This window comes from Haliotis rubra, unplaced genomic scaffold (assembly GCF_003918875.1).
Source record: "Haliotis rubra isolate DU_JTF1 unplaced genomic scaffold, ASM391887v1 Scf1549, whole genome shotgun sequence".
NCBI lineage: Eukaryota > Metazoa > Mollusca > Gastropoda > Lepetellida > Haliotidae > Haliotis > Haliotis rubra.
Window position 1 is genome coordinate 99,415 of NW_025765502.1, and position 17,762 is coordinate 117,176.

At 38.2% G+C, this 17,762-nt stretch overlaps 1 protein-coding gene across 1 annotated transcript in view; it reads right to left on the reverse strand.

Moving 5' to 3' along the window:
* LOC124270782 (ras-specific guanine nucleotide-releasing factor 2-like) overlaps nt 1-17,762 on the reverse strand; it is a 126,978-nt gene that overhangs the window by 91,504 nt on the left and 17,712 nt on the right. The window contains exon 3 of the mRNA XM_046705826.1: nt 7,090-7,196. Coding sequence (XP_046561782.1) covers nt 7,090-7,196 — 107 coding nt within the window. The remainder of the gene's footprint in view (nt 1-7,089; nt 7,197-17,762) is intronic.

A 17,762-nucleotide genomic window follows, 5' to 3' on the forward strand; every position in this document is an offset into this window, starting at 1 on the left:
TACTTCATTTTGTACATGTAAGTAGTCAACGAATTTATGTTATCTACCTCTAGCATGCATGGGGTACAACGGCTAGCATGTATAACAGCTTCTGTCCAGTATAGATGATAGACGTTGCACCCCCCTTTTTGCCATATAAAATATTTTTTTTATTGCCAAACTTCTCTTAGTTGTTTTTGTGGATATAAACAGTCAGGTATAGAGCCAGACAACGAGATGTCCATTCTTATCCTCAGAGCACAAAACAGCACGACTATCTTTTGTTCATGACTGATGGCCAAGCTCGTGCAAAAACATTGCATATACAATGGAATATCTTTGAGCAAGTACCATTTGGCTGGGGTTCACTGATGGTGTGGGGGTGCCTTTTACATGACTAATTATAACTATGACTTAGTCAGAGATAAATAATTTATCTCCAGATTGGTCAGTAGCAGTGGGGGAATACATTCCCAGAGATGGAGAGTCTTCTAACTTCCTACAGTTATGGTTGATATGAGAGATATCATGATTATCCTAATCCGTAATAGTAGGAATTATATAATTCCTGACGCCATAAATCTGGATTACGCTAGATTCCTATGAATATATCATGATTCTATTCGAGTCACGAATTGTGTGCTTAAACCTAATATTCCTTAAACTTATGATGTCACTTCCGGTAATTATGACGTCATTTCTTGTTTGATGACATCACTTCCGGTCTAATGACTGCACTTCTGGACCCTAGAGACAATCTCTATGATGTAATACTAACTAACCTAGATGACGTCACTTCAGGTCCTATTGGTGTCACTTCCGGTTCTATGACGTCACTTCCGGTTAACTGTCATTAGACTATAAATGTGCTCAACTCAAACCTTAAGGTAACCACCTTGGGCTAGTAAATCATATTCTAACCTGAAGCCATCAACCATAGCTCAGAAGTCAGAAACTCTGTCCTTTCTGAGCCATGAAGATATGGTATCCTTGGATACCTCAGAGTCTACATTTGTCTTACATGAAATAAACAGTCTGCGACGCTGAATGTACCAGTGCAAGGCATCTAGTCCTATCCGATATAGAGGTAGAGGTAGGAAGCTGAGGTATACAATATATCCTATGTCCCAACAGACCACAAGCGGAAGTTTGATTCTTGGCAATGAATTCCGGCAGTTCTAAAAGTTATCTGTTTATATCCTTCCGAAAAAGCGATGGATTTAAAGTCTATAGCATGTAATTCCAAAACTCTGGAAGCTGTTGCAAATGTCAAGAGAAATGCCATCTTAAATGCCAGATACTTTAGAGAAGCGTCCTGCATAGGCTCATAAGGAGATTTTTGAAGAAATTGAAGTACTAACGTTAAATCCCACTTAGGAAATAACGTTGGAGACGATATAGCCTTAATCTGAAAGGATCTGATCATTTTGTGAAGCGATAAGTTCGAGCCCACAGATAAACCTTGAACGTCCATGACTGAAGCAATAGCTGATCGATATCCCTCAATAGTATTATGCTTCAAATGTTTCTGTTCTCTTAGGAACAAGATAAAATCCGCTAACATTGGAATGGTGACAGGCACATCCAAGATTCCACACTCTCGTCTCCACTGGATGAATCGTCGCCACTTAGCATCGTACAAGGCAGCTGTAGAAGGTCTGACGGATTCTGAAATAGCTCTGGTAGCTCCAACTGTAAATCCCTGTTTCCTGAGTGAGCTTGAGATAGCTTCCATACGTGTAATGCAAGTTGACTGACATTATTGTAAAATCTGTTGGACTTGGATTGACTGATTAGGTTGTGCCATAATGGGAGACGTAGAGGTTTGTCCACCAATAGCTGCAGTAGAGTGGGAAACCAAGGTCTGGCAGGCCACGCTGGTGCCACTAGATAAACTAGACAGTCATGTTGGTGTCCGAAAATACCTGGAAGTCGCAAACAGATCTATGTTTGGAATTTCCCACGTCTGTCCCATCAAATCGAATGCCTGTTCTTTGAGAGTCCATTTGGTTGAGATCACTCTGCCCTGTCGAGATAATGAGTCCGCTAAGATATTCTTCCGACCTGGAATGTGGCGCACCCTGATTAAACAATTTATAGCGTCCACTGCTTGATACAGATCCTGAGTGATCCCGAGGAGCTGCTGAGATTTGGTACCTCCTTGTTTGTTGATGTAAGCCACTACTGTAGAATTGTCCGACACTAACATGGGACTCTTCCTGTACAAGCGATTCCCCCCAACAACGGATCGCTTTTAACAGTGCTAACTTCTCCCAACAGTTTATCTGTAGATTCACCTCTGACGGATTCCACACACCTTGAATCTGCCAGATGTCCATGTGTGCATCCCAACCCGTGTTCGAGGCATCCGCATAAAGCGTCAGATCCGGTAAACGGGGATGTAATGAAACTCCCGGCAACACAATCACGTCCACCGTCCACCATAATATCTCCCTTCGGACTCTGTCTGGAAAAGCTATGAGAAGTTCAAAGTCCTCCATCCGAAACTGGTTGAGCCCCATCGGCGGGATTCTCAACCTTAGCCTTCCTCTTACAGTATAATCCTGGATTGAAGTGAGAGATCCTAGTAGGGACATCCAGGAATGGACTGACGCAACTGGCTTCTGTAACATGTTGGCTATCTTGGTTGATATTCCCAACCAACGTTCCTGAGGAGTGTAAATGCGGCATACTCTTGAATCTAAGATTGCCCCCAGAAACTTGATCCTCATGGAAGGAACCAGTTCTGACTTGGTAGGATGAACTATTAGACCCAGATGCGTAAACACGTGGATGATAAAGTTGGTTTGCCTCATGAGAACCGCTGTCACCACATGCTTTGCCAAGAAATCGTCAAAATAAATGTGTATTGCAATCCTTAGTTGATGAAGAAAAGCTAAAATCGGGGAGATTACTTTCGTGAAAAGCCACGGTGCTAGTGATATTCCGAATGGAAGCACCTTGAACTGAAACCTGCGACCGTTCACAGCAAATCTGAGGTATTTCTGGGATTTCAGATAAACAGTGATATGGAGATACGCATCCTTTAGATCTATGCTTATAAACTTGCAATCCTGACGAATCAATGTGGGTAGGTTTGCAATTGATTCCATCCTGAATTTTGGCGGTTTCCTCAAAAATAGCTTGTTCAACACTTTCAAGTCTATTATCATGCGCATTTCATCCAAATCTTTCTTGGGGACTAGGAATATCGGTGTATAAAACCTGCATGTTTGATCCCCTGGAGGAAGTTCCATGATTTCCCGTTTCTCCAGTAGCGGATTTATTGCTAAGTTTGCTCCCGCTAAATGTTGGCCTTGAAGAACAAATCGACGACCCTCTGGAAAACAAGTCACTGGAGGCTGCTTTGTGCCAAGGAAGAATAAACCCCCTGCTCACGAGAGACAGGACCCACTCGTCTGATGTTATAAGTTTACAATTGTCTAAGTATTGGGCCAATCTGCCCCCTACTGGAGATTGTGTCACCGGACATACAAATTCCAAATCCAACATCATGTTGAGAAACGTTTCCAATTCGTAAGGAAGAGAACGCTAAACAGTGAGACTTGAGTCAATATTTCTTGGAAGTTGATCTTGATCCACGAAAAGATCTACCTCCCCTACCTCTACCCCTAGATGAGGATGAGCCTCTAGTAAAAGCCACATTTGTTGAATGCGCTCTTGAATCCGAGGCACGATCAAATGCAGACCTCTGAAAATTCAGACTACGACTTGTTGAAGATGGAGCAGAACGAGAAGTAACACTGGATCCCCTTCTAGATCTAATGTCAGCCCTTCCTCTATTTTGGAATAAAAGAGCCGACGCCAAACGTTGATTCAAGTTCCTCGACGTCAAAGCATCTCTATCCTAAATAGCCTGTTGACATTGTCAATTAAAGGTGTTATCCGATTCCAAGGGCTGGTGCAACAGAAAATCCATTGAAACATCCGGTAAATTCCTCACTGAATCTAGCCGCTGTATCCGCTAAATAGCTGTAAGTCGACCCAAACTATTCACCCGAGTAGCCATTGCATCGGCTAAGGACTGATACACTACATCCAGAAACGAATGTGCTAACGCCACCTCTTGAGCAGTCATGGAAATCAAAGTGTCTTTCTTAACTCCCGTATAATTTTGAAACACTAGTGGGAGCAAGGCACGAACTCCCGCAGAAAACCAGTTTGAATAAGATAGGGTATCAATCACCAGACGGGCTGCCGTATCCAATTCCTTACAATCCTTGAAAGTACAGAACAGTGCATAGTCACGAGAGCCTCTAGCATCCTGTAACTGTTTAAAGTCCTTGTCTAAACTTGGTTGATTGACTGGGATAACACGATGATGAATGGAATAAATGGGTTTATGAGAAACCCTAGGCAAAGAACTCAAGTTCGTAGCCTTGGAGAGGCCTAAGTTGTAATTCTCCAACACTTTCTTAAGTGATGATGAATGTGGTAATGACAGCCTGGGCATCCGTTCCGGGGGAACACAACTTGATAATCCGAGTTCCACGGGAATATCTATCTCCTGCTCGCCGGACGGCGGTGGTAGAGTATTAGGATAGAGTCCGTGCAAAAGTTCCAGTTTTTCCTTAAATGACCAGCCCGGCTTAAAATCCTGTGCTGACATGTCCATAGGTTGTACCGTCAACTACCCTTCTTTCATGGAAAACTCCGATTGAGAAAAAGGATAAACCGATGAATCCTCCTGATCCGTCACATCAGACACTAACGGTATCAAGGGCTGATTGTCTGTGTCAAAATAACCTTGCGGGTCCGTAGCCATGTCCTCTGAACCGCTAGGCCCGTGCAAATCAGACTGCTGGGTTGATACACCGTTATCCATAGCAGCCGACCCAGTGGCCTGGCTAGAGCTGGGGCGGGAATCACGTGCTGTCTGGACCGAGTCAGACCCGTGAAACGCTTGCAGCCTGGTCTCCCCGTGGGAGAAGGTAGCAGGCTGTATGCGACAGGGAGCAGCCATGGATGACTGGCTCCCGGGGACAAAGGACGCGGAGTGTGTAGCCTGAGCCACGGTCACCCCGGATCCGGAGCCGGCTTGGCCAACTCCATCCCCGTCGCTTGAAGCCCCTGAGGGGACCGGCCTCCTACGTACGCCAGGGCATGGTAACCGGCTTTCCCGGTCATTGCACCCATAGGAAGTGACTTTGGCCCCCGGCTCTTGCCATCAACCACCAAGCCACTGCGGCTATCTGCCGTCTTGCCGGATAAAACAGGATCCTCCAAATGTTTTGACAGTTTTTGTCATTCCTCATCTCCATATCCCAAACAGATTTATCCATGGCCGCCTGGATATTGGACTTAAATTCCCGCCAAAAGTTCTGAGAACGCAGATATATCCAATTGGGGAGAGGATTTCGATTTCGATCTAGAACGAGACTTCGGTTCAGATTTGATAGATAAAGGCGGAGATCCCTGAACTTTCTTCGACTTAAAACATTCTGATGACAATGAATGTTTATGCTTCCTAACTAAGGAACGAGATTTGTCCATCAACAACCAATCTTCTTTAGGCATTTCCTGACACAATAAGCATCGATCCGAGATTGAGCAAGGTAAGCCTTTATAACAGGAAGCACACAGAGAGTGGGAATCAACATCCACCATGAATTTCAGACATTGTAGACATTTGCTCTGCGCCATACTTGTCAATAAAAAAGGGTGGGAAAACTTCAGACCCTAAATACGTTGGCAATATATCTAATATAAATGCAAAACAGCAATGCGATTGAATATTAAATGGAATGCGATTTGTAACTGACCTATATATGAAGAATTGAAGTCTTGATTCGAAATGAAATTTCACTCGACTCTGTGCACGTCATGCATGTGGACCATACAGAAAAATTGTGAAGGGTTCTAGGAGAACAATACAGTGACGTCAGGATCAAGGGAGATAACTCAGGGGTAGATTAGGTATACCACTAGGAATAGCTATGACTTAGTGTTAAAATGTCTTTTGATTTTCTGTATGTGTTCTGTGTATCCACAGGAATAAGGCTACCATAATCCAGAGGGAATGTTTACGTTATAATTACTGAATTTGTGAACTGACTTTTGACACCATGTGTCTTCAAGGGCATGTCACGATACTATGTGTCAAATCATACAGATTTCGATATTAAACAGTGATTAAGGAAAATACCAGATACCATGTTATTACATTTTTGCATTAAAAATGGCATAACATCAGATAATGCACAGTTACTTTATTCCAGTACTATATGTCAGTGTCTGTCTCTAAAAGTGCCAAATCAGGGCACAATTGCTTAAAATGCATAAAGTCAAATAATGAAACACTGGAACATGTCAAAAAAGGACATATTGTTGTAAATATTGATTAGAATTGTTTCTGAAATCATGGGTCCATGTACGTATGGTGTTTCAATCAGTAAAGAGACATGAAATTTAGCGGGGGAGCTCCACTTCTTTTGCGTTCGATGTTTAGTGTAATGTGTCATTGTAGGTTTAATATGCCATCTAAGTTGAGAACGTGTCACAAATTTTTGAGTGCTGCTTTTGCTACAGTATCAGATTGTGTGTTTTCAGTGATTCCAAAATGGCTGGGTAAGCAAAACAACATGACACTGAATTGACCAATAGCAATCACATTAAATAATGTGTGGACCTATACATTTGACATAATTAAATGATAAGTGTTGAATTAATTATTTAGTGTAAATGCAATATCCTTGGATATTTTTAGGTTACAATCTGAAAATTACAAGTGAACTTTACCTTAAGTGTTGTCCAGTCACATGTCATACACATCACACCAACAGGAAGTATATTATGTATGAAGTCTTAAACATCTTTTACACATTCCATGAAACAAATTAAGCACACACACCCTTACATTTAAGAAATTTGAACATAAATGTCTTCTAACATCCAGGATGTATATGATATATAACAAGTGCAATGATGAATGCATTAAATTTGAGAATGAGCATCCACAAAAGTGTTTGTTTTTTCTAACTCTCTCATGACCTTGATCATTGGCCTTTTTTTCATGATATGTTAAATGAATTCACCCATGGCTATTTGGGGGTCAATCAGTTATACTACTAGTCATTTATGTTCTCCTACCTTGCTCTCTGGATAGCATCAATCCATGCCTTACAGTCCGACTCTGATTCACTGCGTAGATCGTATTGTCTTTGACCCTCGCTTTTGTAGGTTATTGTAAAGCAATACTGTGAAAATAGAGAAAGACAAAAATTAACTTAATGCTATAGATAACATTATTACCATATTCCTTTACCTGAAATGAAAACTATACACATAAACAAGTTGGGGAAAAAGTTATCCTTTGCTTTACATTTGGTACAGGGATGATCTCACTCGGCAGTACAGGCCACCAGTCTCCATCAATAGAGTTTTACTGATCTTAGTTTATCAACAATCGAACTGTTCTCCTAAAGACAGACACATAGTTCATGTATGAAGCTTCACACACTGACTGCATGGCTGAAAGATGATTTGGTAAGCGATTTATAGGTGCATTCATACGATACAACTTATTGGTACCACAAGAACGGAATTAGTTGTATGAGCTGAAGTTGTATATACCTCGTCATTCAAAAAGCATTGAGTTGCACACAGCTTGAATCTTGCAACACATTACCACTGGAGTCCTGTTTGTCAAGTTACTTTTTAGACACACAGTTTTGAAAAGTTTACTCTCTGTCTTTGCAATTAGGAGGAGTGGTATAGAGATGAATGTTCTGTCCTTGGTGTAAAGTGACAGAAATACAGTTTTGAAATACAGAAAGTGATAAAATTTAGTCATATCTCAATATTAATCGATACAATATGGAATGATGAAAAGTTATACTTGACAGGTTTTTGTAAACTTTCAGTGAATACAATAACAATACTGCTTTATGACCAACATAATGACATCGATATCATATAGTTATGACCAACAATCACAATGACATATATCATATGGTTATAACCAACATGACATAGATATCATATGGTTATGACCAACATAGAGACATATATCATATGGTTATGACCAACATAATGACATAGATATCATATGGTTATGACCAACATAATGACATAGATATCATATGGTTATAACCAACATGACATATATATCATATGGTTATAACCAACATGACAGATATCATATGGTTATGACCAACATAGAGACATATATATCATATGGTTATGACCAACATAATGACATAGATATCATAAGGTTATGACCAACATAATGACATATATATCAAATGGTTATGACCAACATAATGACATATATATCATATGGTTATGACCAACATAATGACATATATATCAAATGGTTATGACCAACATAATGACATAGATATCATATTGTTATGACCAACATAATGACATAGATATCATATGGTTATGACCAACATAATGACATAGATATCATATGGTTATGACCAACATAATGACATAGATATATGGTTATAACCAACATGACATAGATATCATATGGTTATGACCAACATAGAGACATATATATCATATGGTTATGACCAACATAATGACATAGATATCATATGGTTATGACCAACATAATGACATAGATATCATATGGTTATGACCAACATAATGACATAGATATCATATGGTTATGACCAACATAATGACATAGATATCATATGGTTATGACCAACATAATGGCATAGATATCATATGGTTATGACCAACATAATGGCATAGATATCATATGGTTATGACCAACATAATGACATAGATATCATATGGTTATAACCAACATAATGAAACATATCATATGGTTATGGCCAACATAATGACATAGATATCAGATGGTTATGACCAACATAATGAAACAGGTATCATATGGTTATGACCAACATAATGAAACAGGTATCATATGGTTATGACCAAAATAATGACCTATATATATCATATGGTTATGAACAACATAATGACATAGATATCATATGGTTATGACCAACATAATGACATAGATATCAGATGGTTATGACTAACATAATGACATAGATATCAGATGGTTATGACCAACATAATAACATATATATCATATGGTTATGACCAACATAATGAAACAGATATCATATGGTTATGACCAACATTATGACATATATATCATATGTTTATGACCAACATAATGACATATATATATCATATTGTTATGACCAATATAACTACATATATACTGACACACATTGAAAACGCAAAACCAAATTCAAATGAGGAAAAATTAACAAACAACATTTGCATGAAAATTTGAATACCATTATGTTGAGAATTTTATTGTGCTTCAATTTCAGAAAAAAAGTATTGCAAGCATTCCACTAATATGGCTGACACGCCAAACTTCACACACAGACCCCCCTCACATCCGTCAGTAGCGAGTGTGACCTCCCCGAGCCTGTACACATGCACGGAATCGACATTGCATGGATTCGCACAAACATTGAACAGTTGCTTAGGGGATGTTCTGCCACTCCTGTTGTAAAGCCAGGGTCAACTTAGACTAAGGCTTAGTCTCTGAATATATATAATTTTGATAGTAACAAACAAGCCCATTTATATTGAAAAGGAGCCCTAGGGAGACCAGAGATTCAGAACCTGAGGAAATCTAGTGTTTTGCAGTGGAATGAAAACAAAAATTCTAATTATTTAATCCAAATTTTATTTCCCCACAATTCTAAATTTATATATACACTAACGAATGCAAGATACTGTAGAAAGCTTCAATACCTTGCTGAGGTCCGATTATGACCAAATCATCTCAAACGCGTCAACATCCAACACACAGATGTTCGTTCGACGCAACCATCTAACCATCTAACCATCTAACATTCTAACACTAATACCCTAACCCACAGTCTCTAACACACTCCTTTAACACACTGTCCGAAGTATCACGAAATACGTTTATATAACAAACATTCATTCATGGAATTCTCGTGCAGTAGCGTTTCTGCGAAGTGTTGTGTTCGCGCATGTACAACACATTGTCCGAGAACAAAACAAAACATCCATAGGATAACTGAACATCCCAAAACGCAACTGTTCTATAACCTCATCCGAGAACATGCTCATCTGGTGTCCGCGGTCGCAGTGTTTCGGACATTCCATGAACTGTTCTTCAGTCCATCTAGACTTGCTTTATTTAGGGCTTTAGCTTGCAGAGAGGGCTTGGCCGTATGGAAATTAATGTGGTTCAGGGACTGTGAGACAGACTAGACCAATTCTTTCTCTGGACTGTATCAGCTGACCCACTTAATTCTGGTGGATACTTGTGATGTTGAATGAAACATCAGTGAGGTCGCTGGTGAGGAAACAATCACCCATGAGGATTTTGATGGCAAGAATATTGAGCCAAACATTTTCTCTCCAGACTGGGCACAGGCCAAATATGAAAGTAACTGTATATCAACACAGAGACAAACATGCAGTGCTTCCAGTACTAACTATTATGCTTAGTGCTGCAACAATTTTCATTTACAGGACTGTCAAAATATTCAGACTTCACTGTTGTACTTCCATTTTTGGTGCATATGCATGTCACCTAAATTATCTGTACAGCAATATTGACAGTATGATTGTCAGTGTGGAAAACATCAACATGCATCTGATGTAAGTGTTAATCAAGGTTCTTCAAAGGAGACCATCATTTTTTACTGTATGTATGTCTATATTTATGAATGTCCATACATGCAGAATATAATATGTTGAACAATAAAAACTAAAATGACAACCCAGACTTTGTTGATTTTTGTTTGATGATAATTGACACATGAGAATAATCGTAAGTATTGTAGAATCTCAATTGTACCATTTAGACTACCATTCAAAAGCTATATTATTCCTTGTTTCAGTATTTCAAATACACACTGTGTTCACTGACACTGTGAGTCCATTATAATTGTGACGAGCCTTGATGTAATTTGCAAACCCTTCACACATGCTGGAATAACAAATGTGAATATTTGTAATCAAATTTAAAAGGCTCCCACCTTAAAAGACAATGAACCCAATGCCCCCTTGCTTCTGGCATCAGATAGTTCAGACCTCCAGTAATGGTTCAATGTGTTTATAATATTTCAGTAATTCACTCATGCTTATTTACATTAAGCGACAACACCTGAAAAACAATTTCAAATAATATTCTTGTGTTTTCAAAATGTGATCTATCATTTAGATACTGGTTATTTGTGTTGAGAAGAGACAGCCTGTGAAAATGGTACAGATTGTGGTGGGGTCCCAAATGATACTTAGAAATATATTGTGCAAGCAATATGCCAATTTACTGTACATTTTGGGATTGAATAATGGCCTAAAATATATTTTGGGGGTGTGAGGTGATGATGAATTTAAGAGGGATCACCTATTTTGTTCTAGAAAGGTAGAGGTCATCAATTTTGTACACATGTACTAGAGGGGGGTAAGCAAATTTGTACATAAAAAAGATTATGCTTAAAATTATGGGGTGGGGATGGGTTTAATTGATTTTGAATATGACATATTCAAAGGGGGTGTCACTTACTTTGTACATGAATTGTAGGGAGGTCATTCACATTGTACATGCTTCTCCATAAAAATCATCACCAACACCCACCCCATTAATTATGAACGGTCCTTAAATATGTATGTAGAAACTATAAACCGGAAGTTGTGAGCTTATTTATCGTGTGTAATGGGTGTAATATATTTTGTTGAACACACTGTCAGCGAGTCGTTAATTCGATGAAAATGATTTATGTTTCAAATCCTTTCGAAAACGATCCGTTGCCATAGCATTTCCTCTTTCCATTGCATCCCAATGCATTATAGGCTATGAGAATAGGTTGTTACGTGAACGAAAACTGAAGCACTTATGTTGTGCCCGTAATCAAGTCAGCGCTAACGTTATTTGTGTAACGCTAATTTCAGTGTACACTAATCCTATGTTCTAACAACTATTACAACCGCATTAATGCTCTGTGTAATGTGACATAATGGGGAGTAAATGGTTTGACGAATTTACAAAGCAACTACTCAATAAGAAATTCCGAGAAACGGCAATATTACAATAACTGCAGTACCGTCCTATTAGCATTATTTTTCGTCCAGACACGCTAGTTCTTCGTGCTTTGACAACAGTCGTCAGTCGGGACAACTTCCAGATTCCGTAATTCGTAATATAAGAATTAAAAGTAGGTTTAATGTCGATTTAAGTTTAGGCTTGGCCGATAGGCAGGCCTATATGCCAGTATCAGAGTGACAGCTACTGTTGGACCGTAACTACCGCAGCGCTCCAAGCGGGCAAGAGGGCGCAACTCCAGGAATGTTCCCCATTGGTGCATTTGGAGATACAGCGGTGTGATTAATGAGGTCTACTCCCATTTGTGAGGGTTTACTCCCATAAGGTTTCAAGGTTTTTATTCTCAAAAAAAAACACCAACGGTGGTACAAGAGCATATATTTACAAAATCAGTATTGCAAGTAACATGATCAGCATGACAGTTAATGACATATTGGTCTTAGAGTTTAATATTGCAACAAATTTAGACAGTTTCTTTAATACGGAGCTAAGTAGGTTTTTAAGTTTATACAGGTTTGGGAAATTATAATAGTGTGCACTGATGAACTTTGATCTAGGTTCTGTAAAGGCTGAACATCTGAAGAGGTAATGAAATTCGTCAGCAATAGCAGGCGAATTACAAAGAGGACATGTCCTCTTGTCACGTGGTGCATTATACCAATGACCAGTCTCTTCAGGAAAGTAATGGTTTGAGGTTCTGAATGCCAATAAAGGTGTATGAGAGTGAAGTTGGAAGCAACAGATAATTATCCAAAGATGGAATAATTTTTAAGACTCTGTAATAGTTAGCTTTTGTACTGTTTTCAATTTCACTACGCCAGGATTGTATACATTGGTCTTTAAGTGTTCTTTCGATGTAGAAGCCAGCCATTGGCCATCGTACATTTGGGCGTTGTTTAATACATGTACATGTGTTAATCCACAGTTGTCTAGAATATCTATAATAAACATTAGCCAAGTGTTTTGAGGTAGGTTTCTATCATAATTTAGTTTCACATAGTTATAGATCATTTTAGACAGCTTAATTGGGTAGTCATTACATTGTAGTTTATGCCAGTAGCTTATCATTTTCTTGGATATAGTTATCCTAAGGGGAAATCGTCCAAGTTCTCCATAAATCATAATCTTTGGTGTTGATGTTCGTAGACCTTCTGAGAAATTTCAAATGTAGTTTTTCAATTAAATCGATATTTTCATACCCCCAATCTTCACAGCTGTAAAGAAGGCTGGGTAATACCATCATGTCAAAAGCTTTAGAATAGAATAGAATAGAATAGAATAATACTTTAATGCCTTTTCAGGAATTGTGTTACATCAGCAGAGCTACTGACACATTAGAGAGATACCAAACATATTACATAAATTCTTTGATTTAAGCATCTTCACATTTGTTTAAGAGAGATATGGTACTTGGAATAAAGGATGTACGGGCTCTCTTAATTTTCACAATTGGAACTTTGTATCGGCGGCCTGAAGGGAGAAGGTTGTATTCCGAATTTAAGTAGTGAGTACGGTCAGATATGATTTTGACAGCTTGATTCACGATTTGCCGCTCATATATTGATGATAAACATTCAAATCTGACTCCAGTGATTTTACTTGCAGTGTTAACAATTTTGTCTATTTTAGATTTGAGATGAACTGAGAGAGACCCGTACCAACAATGAAAGGAAAATGTTAAAATACTCTGAATAAATGCTACATAAAAAGATGACATCACAGATGGGTTAACATTAAAAGATCTCAGTTTACGCATGAGATGAAGACGTTGTTGACACTTTTTGTATAGGGCTTCAGTGTTAGAGTTCCAGTTCAGCTTAATGAAGTCAATGAAGGTTCCCAGATACTTATACTCCAACACTGTCTCAACACATTCACCGTTCATTATCACTGGAAGCAGTTCTGTGGGTTTACTCCGAAAGTCAATTATCAGTTCCTGTTTTTGTGACATTTAAGAGTAAGTGGTTTTCTGCACACCAAGTCGTAAAATGATTAATTTCCTCTTTATACAGTTCTTCAGAATCAGTGTCATTCAGTTTGCTGACAATTGCTGCATCATCTGCGAACTTTACAGTTGAACAGGTTGAATTCGAGCTTGCACAATCATTAGTGTAGAGGGTGAAAAGAACAGGAGATATTACACAGCCTTGTGGTGCACCAGTGTTGGTGGTCCGTTTAGTCGATACAGCCCCGTTAACTTTCATGTACTGCTGTCTGTCCACAAGAAAGTTTTCGATCCACTTGATGAGGTATGGGTTAACGCCCATGTCTAACAGTTTCTGTATCATGATATGTGGCTGGATAGTGTTGAACGCAGATGAAAAACCAACGAAGAGGATCCTGATGTATCACTTAGGTGTCTCTAGATGTTTATAGACATTATTCAGGAGTGACAGTGTGGCATCAACAACTCCTCTCCTTGACCTGTAGGCGAACTGAAGCGGGTCAAGTATGTCGGCAACTTCCTGACGGAGATGTCTCAACAAGATGCGTTCCAGCGACTTCATTGCAAGTCTAATGGTAGATTGATATTTCGTGCCTTTTTAATATGAGCATACATGGCTTTTGTGGAGCTACTTACAAGGGTCTTGATGGAGGTTAACAATCTGTTATTTCTATGGAAAACTATCCCTAGATATGTATATGCATCAACAGTTTTAAGTATATCAATACCAATGAACATCATCACCTTACTACGATTGCTTACTCCACCGCCAAAAGTAACAATCTTCGTTTTTTCTAGATTCACCTTAAGTTTTGGAGGTTTTGTTGACTACTGGCTAAAATAACTGTATCGTCAGCATAAAGTAAGATTATAAAATGTAGAAGCAGCATCATATAATCATTGTCCTCGTAGCTCAGACTGACACCTTCACATCCATGTGCAGAGAGGAAAGTTTCTAAGTCATTAAGATATATAGAGAATAGGAGGGGAGATATGTGCATCTGGGTTTAACTCAGCATTTCAACGGTTAAACACAGGGTCCTCGTGGTCTAACCTATACATACTCCCCTATCTGATAGAATATATTAACCCTAGCTAATTAGGGATTAGCTATGTAACTGAATCAACTTTGAATTTCAGATCAATTGCTTAACAACCCCATAACATCTTCCTCTAAAGCTGTTATCTATGAATGTATGAAACCTCTTTATGATATTTCTCAGTCTAAGTCAACTTAAGCTCAGTAATATTCGTTACACTGCTACTAGGGTTTGGTAGACTCAGTATAGCAGTGTAACGAATAATACTGAGCTTAAGTTGACTTATACTGGATATTTCTTTACTGGAACGTAAATTAGGAACAAAGCACTGTAATATTTTAATCAAATTTAAACACGCCAACCATAAATTGCCATAAATTATTGAAACAGGTCGCTGGGAAAATATTTCCTGAAATAAACGATTTTGTCCATCATGTCCCTCCCAAATTGGAGATGAATTTCATTACTTATTTCAATGTAATAAATTTACTGCATCCAGAAATATGTATTCAAAGAACTATTTTGTAAACAATCCTAACTATTACAAAATGTCAGCCCTAAATGAAACTCATAATGTAAAGCAATTACGAAATCTATGTAAATTTCTTCCCATCATAATGTCTGCCAATATGACATGATTAGTTTATCCGTACATAATTGCTGGATTTGTTTCAAGCCCTAGTCTAAAAGTGATATATTTTTTTAAAACTATCCACATGATGCTTTGAAAGTATTTGTAAACATATGGTAATAAAAAGGATGATTGATTGATTGCCTGTGGAGGTAACTTAATGAAACTTTATAAGATAAATTAATTAACCTACTCAGGTAAAACTCTTTAAAAAATAAACACTTTGTGTAGGTAACTTCATCATCATTTGAAAGAGAAATTAATTTACCTACTCAGATTTATGTGTTTAAAAAAATGTAACAATAACTGTTTTAACTATAATTAATAAAATGTATTTATTAACCTTTAACTGCTCTTTTCAATCACCATTATGGCAGGCCTTCAGCATGTAGAATATATCACCAGTTCACGAGGCAGTATTCGATGTTGACCTGGATGGACACATGCAACGGCGACAGATTTCTGCTGTTCAGCAATGGTGAAATTTAAAATTTTATTGCAAATATCACCAGCAAATCCACAGATATGCGTTAAATGCCACATGTCAGATGTCAGATGATTTCACTCTAAATGTATAACCAATGAATACTAAACCCATGTCATATCTGATTACTTTTAATGACTGAGTTCACTGATCATTATGATCTGTGCTCGATGTGGTCAGTGAGTGAACTTAATGGTGAGTGAACTCCACTTACTCGAACACACTATAATTGTGCAAGCCCTGGACTGTTAATCCAAATCCGCTTTTAGCCAATATAGCAGGCAAAAAGAGAATACACCATCCCTGTGTCCGTCATGGTCGAGGGAGCAGGGACTGTCCCCCTGACGAAATTAGATTGGTGTCTGCACAGGACGTCGACCCTTGGGTGAAATGTCACGGTTCAGTTAAGAAAAAAGGTTGACGTCCTGTCCATTTGACCGAAGATGGAAGTTGAAGGTAAAGGGAAAATTGTTGGTGTCGTTTGAGGAGATGAGTTTCCAACATCATTACTATTGAATACTTGGAACGTAAAATACGGACTGAGTGGGAAAATATTCCTCCAAACTTTATTAGGAACTTAGATTCTTTATCCTAAGGTACATGCTTGAAATAACATGATCGAAAAGACACATGTTGAGGCAATGTTGAGGTAATTGATCAAATAGTATCCAAAATAATAGCATTTGAAGTTACCACTATTGTTGCGCACCACTGTAGAAGATGGAACTTGGTTATGACTTATGTCTCCCAAGAAAAGAGGAGCCAAATCTGGTGTTAGGCATGGTTCCCATTCTTAAAAATGTTTATTTCTCAACGCATAATGCATGTTGGTGTAATTTGTGACTTTTTCAAATTAAGTATTTTTATTCAGAATTTGGTTTTCATGGAAATAGTTTCAACTTGGTCTCAAATGAGGGTAGGATTGTTTTTTTGGCCATAACTTAAAAACCTTCAAACATATTTCAAGGAAACTTGGCAAATACAAAGATCCCTTATGACCTAACTGGTACCTTTTGCTATTATAAAGTTTTTCAATTTATATTTCTGCTTTCAAGAACAATTTTGACATTAGCCTTGAGGCTGGGAGGTAGATGTTTCACTTCATAGTGGTCACAGATGTTGGGGTGACAGAAGCTGATATATATGATGAACAAACATCTATATGAAGATGTCAAACATGTATGACAAGTTCCATGAAAGGGTGCCACATCACTATGGATTCTGAAGAATGTCAAGGATCGATGAGGATTTTTTTTCTTGGTGTTGGGTCAGGATTTTTGTTGGACAACATGATTAATTATGGGTAATGGATAATATACTCTTGAAAAATAAGCAAACCATAATTTGATGATATTTGAAATAGAATCTAATTCTGAAATGACAACAGAGTGAAAGTCCAAATTGTGCATAGTGGCCATCCGTTGAAGCAAGCCTCTTTTCACAGATGGCAGATCAAGGGTTCAAGATCAAGGTCACTTACAGTCAATAACCTGTATGTCCGCCCCAAGTAATGAGAACTTGTTGATACTAAACTGAATAAAATAAACATGTTATAAATGGTTGTAAAATTGTTTTGATTGTTTGTTGTGTAACGTAAC